Genomic DNA, 12,153 nt, shown 5'->3' with positions numbered 1-12,153 from the left:
CCTCTGAATGGGCTGTCCTGAATTCCTCTTCAGGAATTGCCTCTTCCCCAGAGTATCTCCTTTTTACCAGTATTATTTATCCTTATTTCCTTGCTGACGTGGCTCTGAGAGACTGAGGGACACCCTGGAGGTCACTCGGGAAGTCCCTGCTGGAATCAGGAAGACAGCCAGAGTTCTAGACTGCAGGTTTCTTGATGAAATCGATGGCCTGTGCTTCTGCATTCCTCTGAGCCCTGCCTCAGCACTGCGCCTGCCTCGGTGCCCAGGAGCCCGGAGCTGAGCTGGTGCCGCAAAGAGAAACTCAGTTTTTGTGCTTCCTGATTAAGCCGGGGAAAAAATTCCTGTCTCTAATGTAAAAATAACAGGCATTCATCATTTCTCATCTCCTAAATAGATTTAAAAAAAAAAGAAAAGAAAAAGAAAGAGCAATGATTTGGGTGTGTTGCTTTAAGTGCCATTGCAGAAACCACTGTCAAAAGCAAAGAAGCCTGTACTGCGTTCCTTAACCCCACAGATATTTGTTTCTGCTTTTATGGTTCTCATTGACCTGGAAGGTGAGAGCCCCTGGCCAAAAAATGAGCCAAATGCAAAGGAAAACAAAGTCAGCTCAGGGTTGGGAACCTGAGGAGAACATTTTTTAGAGCACACTGGGATTCTATTTTGATATTTACACCTGTGATTTTTAAATAAGCAAAACGGATCCTTTTAGGAAGTAGTTATGCTAGATTACAGACCAGCTGGTGGTAAAAAAAATCCACCAGAATCACCTAAGGATGTAATCCCATCAGGGAAAATGCAACTTACTCTTACTTAGGCAGGGACCAAAAACCTCAGTCATATACAGTGAGGATTAGCAGAAAGAATGGGCTTTGGAGCCAATATTGGGTACAAATGAGAGCTGCTTAGTATTGGGCAAGCTACTTAGCCTCACTGAGCCTCAGTTAATTCATCTGTAAAATGGGAATAGTAATAGTGCTAAAACTCATGAGATTGAAAAGAGATAGGTGAAAACTTCTAGTTCATGGTAAGTACATAATATATGTTAGTTCCATTTTTTTGCTCCTATTGTCCATCATGATAGGCATTAGTGCTGGTCACCAAATCTCTCCATTCTTCTCCCAATCATGTAGTGCAACTGCACTTTCTTGCTCCTTTGAAGATAGATATGGCCATGCTTTTTGCTTTAGCCAGTGAAATGTGAGTAGCCGTAAATTATCACTCCCAATCTGAAGCAAGTACAAGATTTGCCATGTGTCTTTTCTTTATGACAGCAACTGGCAATGTTCTAGATAGTGACCAACTTGGAGACAGGAGTGAGGATGACACAGCAGAATTCACAGAGGACAGGTGATGTGAGTGAGAAACAGAAACCTTTGTTGTTTTATGTCACTGTGATTTTCTGAGCTCTTTGTTACTGCAGCATAACCTGCACCCTCCTGACTGACCCACTCTCCTTTAAGGAACTGCATTTGCCACAACTCAGTTCACTCCACAGCCGTGTGCTGAATAGATGTCAAGCCCTGTGCCTGATGCTGGAAAATACATGATACTGATTCTTGTTCTCAAAGAGCTCATAATAAGGGGGGAAGAAGAAGGTCATTGTCAGAGTCTTTTATTTATTTTTTTTTTTAAATTTTTATTTATTTTTTTTGCGGTACGCAGGCCTCTCACTGCTGTGGCCTCTCCTGTTGCAGAGCACAGGCTCCGGACGCGCAGGCTCAGTGGCCATGGCTCATGGGCCCAGCTGCTCCGCAGCATGTGGGATCCTCCCAGACTGGGGCATGAACCCGTGTCCCCTGCACCGGCAGGCGGACTCCCAACCACTGCGCCACCAGGGAAGCCCCTGTCAGAGTCTTTTAAAACTATCCCCCATTGATTCTAATGTTTAACAAGAGTCAAGGTTGGGAACTACTGCTTTTGTGCACATTGAATCTTTCATATATGTTCTGATTGCCTGCAGATGTTGATAACAGAGAAGCTAGAGATTATACTAGAAAGGAGAAAAAAAAGCACATCAGAAGAGATTGAAAAAAGTGGTTAAACTGACAAAGTAAAACCTAAATATGTCATCTTTACCTTTGTTGCCCACAACTTTCTGGCTCACTCAGCTTTCTTTCCTCCACTTTCCTCTTGTGAAAAGTTGCTAGAATTTTGTTTTCCTTTAGACTAAATGTCAAGTCAAAAGCAATGTAAAGTTGTTTATTATCACAATAACTCTAGAGCCACTTACTTTTGTAAAAAAAAGAATCCCAAAGATGTAAAATAAAAAGCCAAAATAACAAATTACTCATGGTGGAATTGTAGGCACAGTGCCCATTGGGGATGTCATTTTGGATGGGGGAAAGGGAACCTTCCCAACCCTACCTTAAGTCACACCATCCTGTGTTTCTATGTGAAAATGATACGGGTGCTTAGTAAGTTGTACTAGTATCCCTTTGGCAGTTTTCATTAAGGTTTTTGTTTGTTTGTTTGTTTTGAATTTTTTTTTTTTTTTTTTTGCCATGCCACACGGCTTGTGGGATCTTAGTTCCCCTACCAGGGATTGAACCTGGGCCCTCAGCAGTGAGAGCGTGGAGTCCTAACCATTGGACCGCCAGGGAAGTCCCTATCTTGTTCGTTCACTTGGAACATATTCCTGTTTCTTCATGTTGCTTGACTCTCTGTGTGGTTTCTATGCATTAGATAAAACAGCCACCTCTCCCAGTCTTGAAGGAGTGGCCTCATGTAGAAGATGAACCTCATCATTCAACCCTACCCTAGCTCTTGGTTGCCTGTCAAAGTTTTGTGATTGTCCAAGCAGCTTATTTTACTTTTGGTGGCTCTCAGTAGTTGAGGGTGTGCCAAGATCTGTCAGTGTCCCAAAGTGGGGAATCTCAGTCAGCACCTAGATTTAGGCTGATTGAAGCCAAATGCTCAAGTAGCAGCTTTTAAAGAATACAAATATATACAGTCCTATGGGACAACAAGTGGAAGCCCTCTTGGTTACCAGAGCCAAGTGATCCAGGGTTATCCTCTGGGTGACAGACTGGGCACCAGAAGTAAAAACCGGGACACCAGACATGTGTAAAAGGTCCCTTCCAAGAGATACTGGTGCTCTGGAGCGAGGCAGAGGGAGAGCACAGAGATGGTGCCCACTGGGAAAGAAAGAGAGAAAGAGAGAAAAGAGAGGAAAGAAAGAAAGGAAGGAAGGAAGAAAGAAAGAGAGGAAAGAAAGAGAAAGCAGGCAAGCAAGCAAGGGGGAGGAAGAAAGCCTAGAGTTTTAAAGAAAGAAAAAGATGGTGCCCCCAAGGCAGAGGGAGAACAGAAAAAATGGTTCCCATCAGTCTCTGTCCCCAGAGGGCATCCCAGCAGGCCCCCAAATGTGTGTCAAATCAGATGTCTGTCCCTCAGGCTAACACGCCAAGACAAGAAAAGAGGCCTCTCTCAACTCTGCGTTTAGTTCCCTCCTGACTCTGGGTCACCACACTGAGGGTGGGGCTTACAGTAAAATTGTGTCCCAGCCTTTCCTACACAATGGGTAAGAGTCACTCAGCCAGTTTTTGTTGTTGCTGTTTGTTTTTTCAGAGGACGTTGTTCTGTGTGTAGACTTGGAGTGTTTGTCGGAGGAGGTGAGTGCGGTATCCTCTTATGTCACCATCTTGAACCAGAACCTGGTTTCTTTTTTCCTTTGGCAGTTTTATATGAGAAAGTCCTTATTAGCTTAAGTATGACCCTGTGCCTTTAAACAGTCATTACTGAATTTTGAAAGGCTCCTCTCCAGAATTACAACAGGAGCCCATCCCATCATTCTTAACTGGTAATTACCAATGACCTCCATAAACTCTATGTTCAAATAAATCATACAGTTAGTAGAAGGATAAATATGATGCCAACTAATGTGTATACTTATGCAGATATCTAAAAATAAATAAAGAGTTGGCTCTTTAATAATAATTCATGCCCATTGATTACTCTACTTAAATCTCTTAGCAAAGAACTTGATCAAGGCTACTCTGTAATAAGTCATCATGTGGTGGTAGTAAATTTTCTCATGAGGCTCCCTTTTTCTTCATGACCAGGCAGTAAGGTGTGTGGACCTGGGACACCTACAGGTGTTGTTCAGTTTTACTGCTTTCATATCATGTGACCTAGACAAACGATAGGCCAGCTTTTCTCCATTACTACAATGACAGCAGTTTTAGCCTTCTCAACTGTCATGGCAGTTGACTGCCAAGTTCAGCTGCTAAATCTTCAGTCCAATGTGGATCTCATTGAGCTACTATAGAACTGTGTGTCAAATACTGCTAGTCGCCCACCCAACATTTGTTTCCCCCTTCTGTATTACTAGTATATCCCTGATTTTCTACATGCTGATTAATAGCCCAGTTATTAGTCTAACTCCTTTGCAGCTAGACAGCTCCATGTGACCAAGTTGTGACCAATGAAATGTAAGAGAAGTTTTGACAGCATGTCCTTTCCTAAATAAAAAGGCCAAGCCTAGCAAGGAGGCCTTCTGTCTTTCACTCTTCATTTTTCCCCTTCTTCCTGCCTGGAGCACAGATGTGATGTCTGAAAGAGGTAAGCATTTTGTTGCTATGAGGATAAAAGTCATACATTAAGGAAGATAGATAAAGGATTTGGGTTCCTTGATGGCATTGTGGAGCTCCTCTGCAAACCCTGGACAGTCTGCTTTCAGACTTCTTTTTATTTTTATTTATTTATTTATTTTACAGCTTTTTCCCTTTATTTTGAAATGTGCTTGACAAAAGTTTGAAACAGCAAGCTTAGAATAAGAAATCATTAAGTTTTAAAATCCTGATAATCACTGCCTAAGCAACGATGTAATCCCAACGATAAAGTTGAATTAGTTCATTATTGAAGAGCCACGGAAAAATACTAATTTGATTACTTACATTAAAATGTTTTTGACAGTATATTAGAAATCAAGATTTAAATCAGACTTCTTTTCACATGCAAAAAATAAACTCTTATTTGGTTAAATCACTAAGGATGAGTTTCTGTTATACGCAGCCAAGTACAAACCCCAGCCAATACAACCCGCATCCGGGCCTCATTCCCCTTCCCACCAAGTGGAGATTCAGGGTCATCTGTGGGCTCTGGGGGGAGTCAGCTGGATAACATTTGTAAAGATCCTAGTAAGAAGGGTGTGATTTTTAAAAATATATATAATTGTTTTCTTTTAAGCAGAACTTTGTATACAAGATCTTCTTAGCCAGATGCATCACTGTATCAGGGAAGATTAGGATTATTAGACTAGGAAAGCAAAGACAAGGGCAGGGGAGAAGTAAAGGCTAATTGGTTACCCTGAAGTCCAGTTTGTATGGAAAAGGCAGATTAAATGCATGATTGTTTTCCTTTTTCTAAAACAATTTCAAAATGAGTTCATTCCTTCTTACCCATCAACAGCGACCAGTCGAGTTACTTTAGAATCATTATGAACTTATAGATGTAATCATATTTGATACGTTTGAAACAATTGCAATTGTTATCAATTTTTGGTGCTCAGATTGGTCTATCCTTGTCTAGTGGGAGCCTATTTGAATTGATTCCTTAGTCTTCCTGACACAAGAAATGGTTGATAGCTTCCTTTATTTCTGTAAATATTTATAAATAAAATGATAGAATGTCTGGGATTTGCTTTAAAATGATGGCACGGGGAAAGGGGACTTGGATGAAATATGATTGACCATGAGTTGATAGTTGTTCAAGCTGGGTGATGGCCCCATTGGAGGTTTATTATACTATTATATTTGTAAACGTCTGGAATCTTCCAAAATAAAAAATATTTTTAAAGTTCACACTATGACTTCCATAATAGGACCTTAAATCCTTAACAAGACAATAGTCTTAAATGCCTGGCTTTGGTGGGAGAAAAAGAGATTTCTGATTTCTCCAGGCTGCTCTTGACTTATCAAGAGGAAATGTAGAGGTCTGAGTATAGAGTTTTACCCAAAGTCAAAGGTAGTGAGTTTTCCAGATATGACCAACATTCCTCCTAGACCCAGGAAAGCATGAAGAAACCCTCTCTAAGTGGAAAACAAGAGGAGAGTGGAGGGTAAAGAGAGCAGAAAACGTTTGATGAAAGGTTTCTCCTGGTGGGTACCTCTTGGCAGTTTTGGTGGTGATCGCAGGGCCGGGTAAAAGTGGCTTCCCACAGTAACCCGTCTGCCTTACCTTCGCCCACTCTTTGGCCCAGATTCTTGCCTCCAGTCCCCAACAAGCCTGGCTCAACTTACTGTGGTGGGGGGATCTTGCTTTCACTGGGCTTGGAGTCCAGAGGCCAGCATACGAACGCTGTCTATGACTCAAAATGACAATGTCTTGGGTCTCAGTTTCATCACCCATGAAATTAAAGGTCCGACTGCAAGACTAAAGATCCTTCAGTGTCCCAGCCAGCCAAACCAGAGACCTCAGAAACCCTGGGCCTGAACATACAACCCTGCAGCCCTTCTTGCCTTTTCACTGATCGTCTTTGTTGCCATTACACATTACATGGCCTCCTAAATGTGTGACTGCTGTCACTTTTTGCAGATAATTGGAGAGGCGGGGCCCAGCAGAGATGACCCTAAAGTTGGCAACACTTTCAGGCTTTGGTAATCAGGCGCGTCACCGTCCTGTACGATTTCTCCTCTCCGTCCTTGCTCGCCTGCAAATCCTGACCCCCGTCCTCACTGCAGAGAAATCTGCGAAGGGACGGCTGCCGGCGTCGCCTCTGCGCCCAGGAGGCGTGGAGCAGAGAGCGCGGGAGCAGAGCGTCCTGCGGCCACGCTCCCCGCGCGGAGGCGAGAGGGAGGGGCCGGAGGGGGCCCGGCAGCACCAGAGGCGGCGCGCGGGGCTCGCGGCGGCTCAGTCTCCTCCCCAGCCCAGCCCCGGACGGCGAGAGCGGCGGCGACTGCAAGCCGCAGCCCGGGCCTCGGAGCGAGGAGGCGGAGGGCCGGAGAAAGCGGAGGACCGGAGCGGCGGGCCGCGCTCGGGCCCCCGCCGTGTGCGCGTTCTCCTGGCGGATCCCGGTAAGTGCGGGCGGTCGAGCCCCGGCCAGCCGCCAGGCATGGTGGCTGCAGTGGTCGTTGTCCCCGTATCCCGGTTGCGCGCATCCCGCTGCAGGCTCACAGGTACCTCCGCGGTGGACGTGGTGCCCCAGGCCCCGAAAGGAGTTAGCCAACTCTCTGCGCTCCCGGGCGGGGTTTCCGAGCCCCGACTTCTCCCACCCCAACCGCCCCTGCTTCCGGCTCGGGGTAGGGGGCGCTGGGCAGGGCCTGCAGTCGGGGAAGGCGCAAAAAGGGGCGCTCCCCTTCCCCACCTACTCACCAACGATTCGGGAAGATGCCGGCCAAGCCTCTCGTCAAACTGCATCCCAGCCTCTGGCTCGCTAGTGGGGCGTCTATCCTTCAGTTTTATTTTCCTATGAACCCACCAGGGAAAGTTTGGGACCACACACGGCAAAGTTGGGGCGCGGCTGGGGGTGCACTTCGCCGGCGGAGCGGTGGGTTTTGCAGGTCGAGCCCGGCTCAGGCTGGAGCCGATAGCGCACCCTGGGAGTTGAGTCTGTCCCTGACGTTTGCCCCGGCCGAGCTTTGTGACAATTCCCTGAGCGCAGTGAGTTGCTTAATCGTTCACGCTAAGCATAGACATCTGTCAGGCCAGCCGAGAATCTCTGTGCTGGGTTAGGTTTATCTCAGGAGTAATAGCATCTCAGCCTGGTTTGATTTGGGCTCCCTCTGCAAACCTGAGTTCCAGCTAATCTCAGTGTGTCACTGGCGTGTGTTTAATTAGCTTATTTTACACCTGAGATGATCTCAGCGAATGCCTCTAAAATGAAATCGTTGATACAAGAAAAAACCAAAACCCCAAAACAAAACTGATTTTTAAAGAAAATTAAAAAGGGGAACCTTCGGAATATCAGCTGTTATGTGTGGGTATTTTACCCTTCTCTGTGGAGACAGAGAATGAAAACTGCTTGGGTATCTCACCTACTAGAGAGTCAGTGTCAGGGCTATTTTTGGCAGATTTTGTGGACAGAGGTATCACTGCAGCTTGCATATTGTTTATGAAATACACATTTGATGTCTTTAAGCAGCCTACTTGTTAGAAGTTGTTTGATTTACTAAGTTATCTATTTTAAATACGACTAAAGGTTGTTTTTTAAAATAAGCTTTAGCTGAATACAGTGTCTAGATATTTAGGGAAGACAGTTTGTTCATGTCATCAGAACATTCTTTTGTAAACTTAAATTTTTAAAGGGCTACTTTTCTGCATTTGCTATAGGAGGGGCTTTCCATGAAAAATAGGATCCTGAGATCTTTATGTGTGCAGGAAAAGAGTGCTGTCTCCTCCAACACTCAGCCCTTGCCAAGTGATAGATTAATCAGAAAAGTGTGCCTGCAACTGGAATTATATAATTGGACCAAAAGAAAAGACAGTGGTTTTGGTTGTCAAATACGTAGATAATTCTAAAGGAAGTGATACCTTTTTTAGCCCTGGGAGGTTATTTGTTACATGAATTAAGGTGGGATAAATAAAGATTTCCATCTACATCTATAAAATTTTTGTATTTAACAGACACAAATACATAGTCTATGTCTAACATTGGATTTACCAAAATGTTTGCCTTTGTACATACACTGTCATAAGTGCCTAGTATGTGTCACGTCCTACTCTTAATGCTTCATGTATTTTAACTCATCCTCAAAGCAGCACTTGGTGGTAGGTGCTGTAATTGTCCTAATTTTTGAAATGGGGAAACTGAGGCACAGAAAAATTAAGGAACTTAATCCAAGGTCACATGGCTATAGGATAGGATTTTTTCATATCTGCCAAGTTGTTTTGTAAAAAAGACATGATTTTACGATTCACATATCCTTGTTTTTATTTTTATTTAAGCATAAATGTTGAAAATATTTCATGTGAAGCCTAAGAATCCCTGATTGTGGAAGCACCCCAGAAGCACTGTTAACTGTAAAGTGAGGAAAAGTATGAAAGAACCATCTGGTTGAGTGTACAATTCGAAGACCACCACATCCACCAGAAGACCCAGGATGGATCTGCACCAAAGCACCACCACCATCTCTTTCCTTGAGAAATGGTGTTCAGATAAGTCACCGTCTGGCTGCAGGAGACATTATAATGTCAGAAAAAAACTGAAGTTGATTCGAATCTTAGGCCTTTTCATGGGCCTGGTAGCCATTAGCACTGTTCCGTTTTCAATCAGTGCCTTTTCTGAGACAGAGACACCGAGCACAGGAGAGGCCAGTGGTGCAAGTGGCCCCAGGGTAGCACACGATTACCGTCAAAGAACTCTCTTAGATTTAAATGACAAGATTCGAGATTATACGCCACAGCCACCTGTTTCTCAGGAAGGCAAATCTGAGAATAGTACAGATCATGCCCAAGGAGACTACCCAAGAGACATCTTTTCCCTCGAGCAGCGGAGACAAGGTGCCATCATTCTCCATGTCATTGGAATGATCTACATGTTCATAGCCTTAGCCATTGTCTGCGATGAGTTCTTTGTTCCCTCTTTGACTGTCATCACTGAAAAACTGGGCATCTCTGATGATGTGGCTGGAGCCACCTTTATGGCTGCCGGGGGCTCAGCCCCAGAACTTTTCACGTCTCTCATAGGGGTATTTATCGCTCACAGCAATGTTGGCATTGGCACAATTGTGGGCTCAGCGGTGTTCAACATCCTCTTTGTCATTGGCATGTGTGCTCTGTTTTCCAGAGAAATCTTAAACCTGACGTGGTGGCCACTCTTTCGGGATGTGTCCTTCTACATCATTGACTTGATCATGCTGATCATATTTTTCCTGGATAACTTTATCATGTGGTGGGAAAGCTTGCTTCTCTTAACAGCTTACTTTGGCTATGTGGTTTTCATGAAATTCAACGTCCAAGTAGAAAGATGGGTGAAGCAAATGATAAACCGCAACAAAGTCGTCAAGGTGACAGCGCCAGAGGCCCAAGCAAAGGTTGGTGGTGGTGGTTGTTTATTTAATGTCTTCTTGACCATAGCTCTGAACTCTTATGTTTTTTAGATCTGCCACTTTTTAAATGGGACGGTGTTTGGGGCTGTAATGAATAGCAGGGTGCTTTATGCATTTCTTTGACAGCCAGACCAACATGACAGTGGGAAAAATAATTTGGGGGGTATTCTGGGGAATGTCTACTAAGTTCTCAAGCTACTTGCCTCAGAGTAAAACATTTATAAATATAGGTTACATAAGCTTCTTGGAGCGGGCTCAGCAGTTATTTGTCGCTTATTTTCTTATTTTTGTGAGCCGTTTTATTTCCATGGGAAAGTGTGTGTGTGTGTGCCTTGCAAGTTGCAGGGCTTTTTCGATTTAAATGAACATGTGACAGTTATCAAGAACCATCTCTTTAAAGGTGCTTAGCGAAGAAAGTTTGTTTGTGTCAGCAGAGCTGGATCTTTAAGTCAGCAGCCTAGGGCCTAGCAGGACTGGTCGTTAGAATGGGTCATGGCCATTCTTCTTGATGCACACAATAGTGCTTCAGACCACTCGACCAGGCACCGATCGGGATATGTGAAAGAGTCAGTGGCAAGCCATGCTGCCTGCCTCTGTAGCTCGAGGGCCCATTTTGCACGCCACGATAAACATGACCCAAAATATTTTTTATGGTAGGATTTGAGGGAGTTTTAATGACATTTTAGTGGCCATCCTACCACTTAAGTAGCAAGCAAGTTGGTAAAGAGCTTAGAAGAAATCGATCTGCAAAAATATAGATTAATTATTAAAAATAATCCATGGGCCACATCAATAAAATTTTCTGTTAAGTAGAATAATGCTATTCTGATCTATATCCTAACATTGGAATGTCGTCTCGGAATGTGATTTTAAACAGTAAAACAAAATACATATTCAGACTTTTCATACTTGCATCTGGGGAAATTCTCATGTATGCAAAAAACGGATGTTGAGTGGAGGGTGAGATGTTTTGTCCAGAATGAAGGAAAAAATGATATTAATTTAGCATAATTCCTTTATGTTCAAGTTTGATGACCATCCATCATTTTTGTAGCAGCCGTGAAATAGAAGCAAAGCACAGACAAAAAAACCACTAGTAATATTTCTATTTATTCCATGCAAAAAAGAAATGTTCTATACTGTATTTTTTCTAATGTATCACTCAGTGTATGGTTGGTTGTTAGAAACTGTAGTAAAAAAAAAAAATCGTGGCAAATAAGCATTCAGATGTGATAGTGAGTCTGTATCCTTGAGGGCGTAAGACAGGGTCATCACTGGAGCCCAGTCCCTGATCTAATTTTGTAGCCCAAAGGATGATCCCTCAAGCCATCTCCTCAAGACTGGCTACAAGTTTGAGTGGTTTGCATTAGTCGTCTATGTGTGTATTCCAATTAGAATGCTAAACAGTTGCCGAGGGAAAGGCCTGTTTTTTAGAGGCAAGGGAATGATTTGGTGTCTTATAAATGTCCTGGGCCCATCAAAGATAAAAAGTCTTTGAGAACTCAGGACTTTTTCGTTTTGGTATGCCGCAGTGGAACTTTATTAACTTAGGCACAGACTCGGCTAAAGGTTCTGTTGGCAACGTGTATGAAAAAGGAATTTGCAGAGCAGTCCAATGGTGTATTGAAGATTGTAGGGGGATTTTGTCTTCTGATAGGGAGGAAGGAGGTGGTTTTGTGCATTTAGTAATAACCTTTTAAATATGGTTTACAGAAGGTTTTTAATAAATTATAAGTCACTCATTAAATCAGCTCTTGCAGGATTTTTACCTACTATATTAGGTGACTGTCATGTCATTTTAATGGTAATTTAAAAGTCAATAACTTAGGCTGGCGTTCCTTAAAGTTGTTACTCATATCCATAATTTTTGCTATGCTTAATATTGTGCATTTTAAAAATTTTGGAATTCTGGATTTACCTAATTAAAAAAGAAAGCAAATTATATTCATGACTATATCTCCTGTTTCTGATTTACCTCCAAAATATGTTCATTTTATTATTTTCCTTTGAGCACCAAATAGCTTTAGTTTATTCCACTTAATCGTTATTATTTATTTTGTCATTCAGTAACTAGATTGAACTATAAATTATCATGGGACCAGAATTTTTTAACATAGCTAAGTCTTGTTCGGTATGCTGGAACACAGATATTTTTAGGTGGAACAGTACA

General features: G+C 43.1%; 1 protein-coding gene across 3 annotated transcripts in view; it reads left to right on the top strand.

The window, feature by feature from the left end:
• Positions 1 to 9,035: 9,035 nt before the first annotated feature.
• SLC24A2 (solute carrier family 24 member 2) overlaps positions 9,036 to 12,153 on the top strand; it is a gene marked incomplete at both ends in the record, with an annotated part of 240,539 nt that continues 237,421 nt past the window's right edge. For 2 of the 3 annotated variants that reach the window (XM_082843266.1, XM_082843265.1), the window contains one exon: positions 9,036 to 9,968. In XM_082843266.1, the coding sequence (XP_082699392.1) occupies positions 9,036 to 9,968 (933 nt within the window). Of the gene's footprint in view, positions 9,973 to 12,153 lie in introns of all 3 variants that reach the window. The other variant, XM_082843264.1, reaches the window with a different exon arrangement.

This window comes from Leucopleurus acutus (genome assembly GCF_964270905.1).
Source record: "Leucopleurus acutus genome assembly, chromosome: 7".
Taxonomy (NCBI): domain Eukaryota; kingdom Metazoa; phylum Chordata; class Mammalia; order Artiodactyla; family Delphinidae; genus Leucopleurus; species Leucopleurus acutus.
Note: the sequence above shows the minus strand (reverse complement) of the source record. Positions and strands in the feature narration are given on the sequence as shown.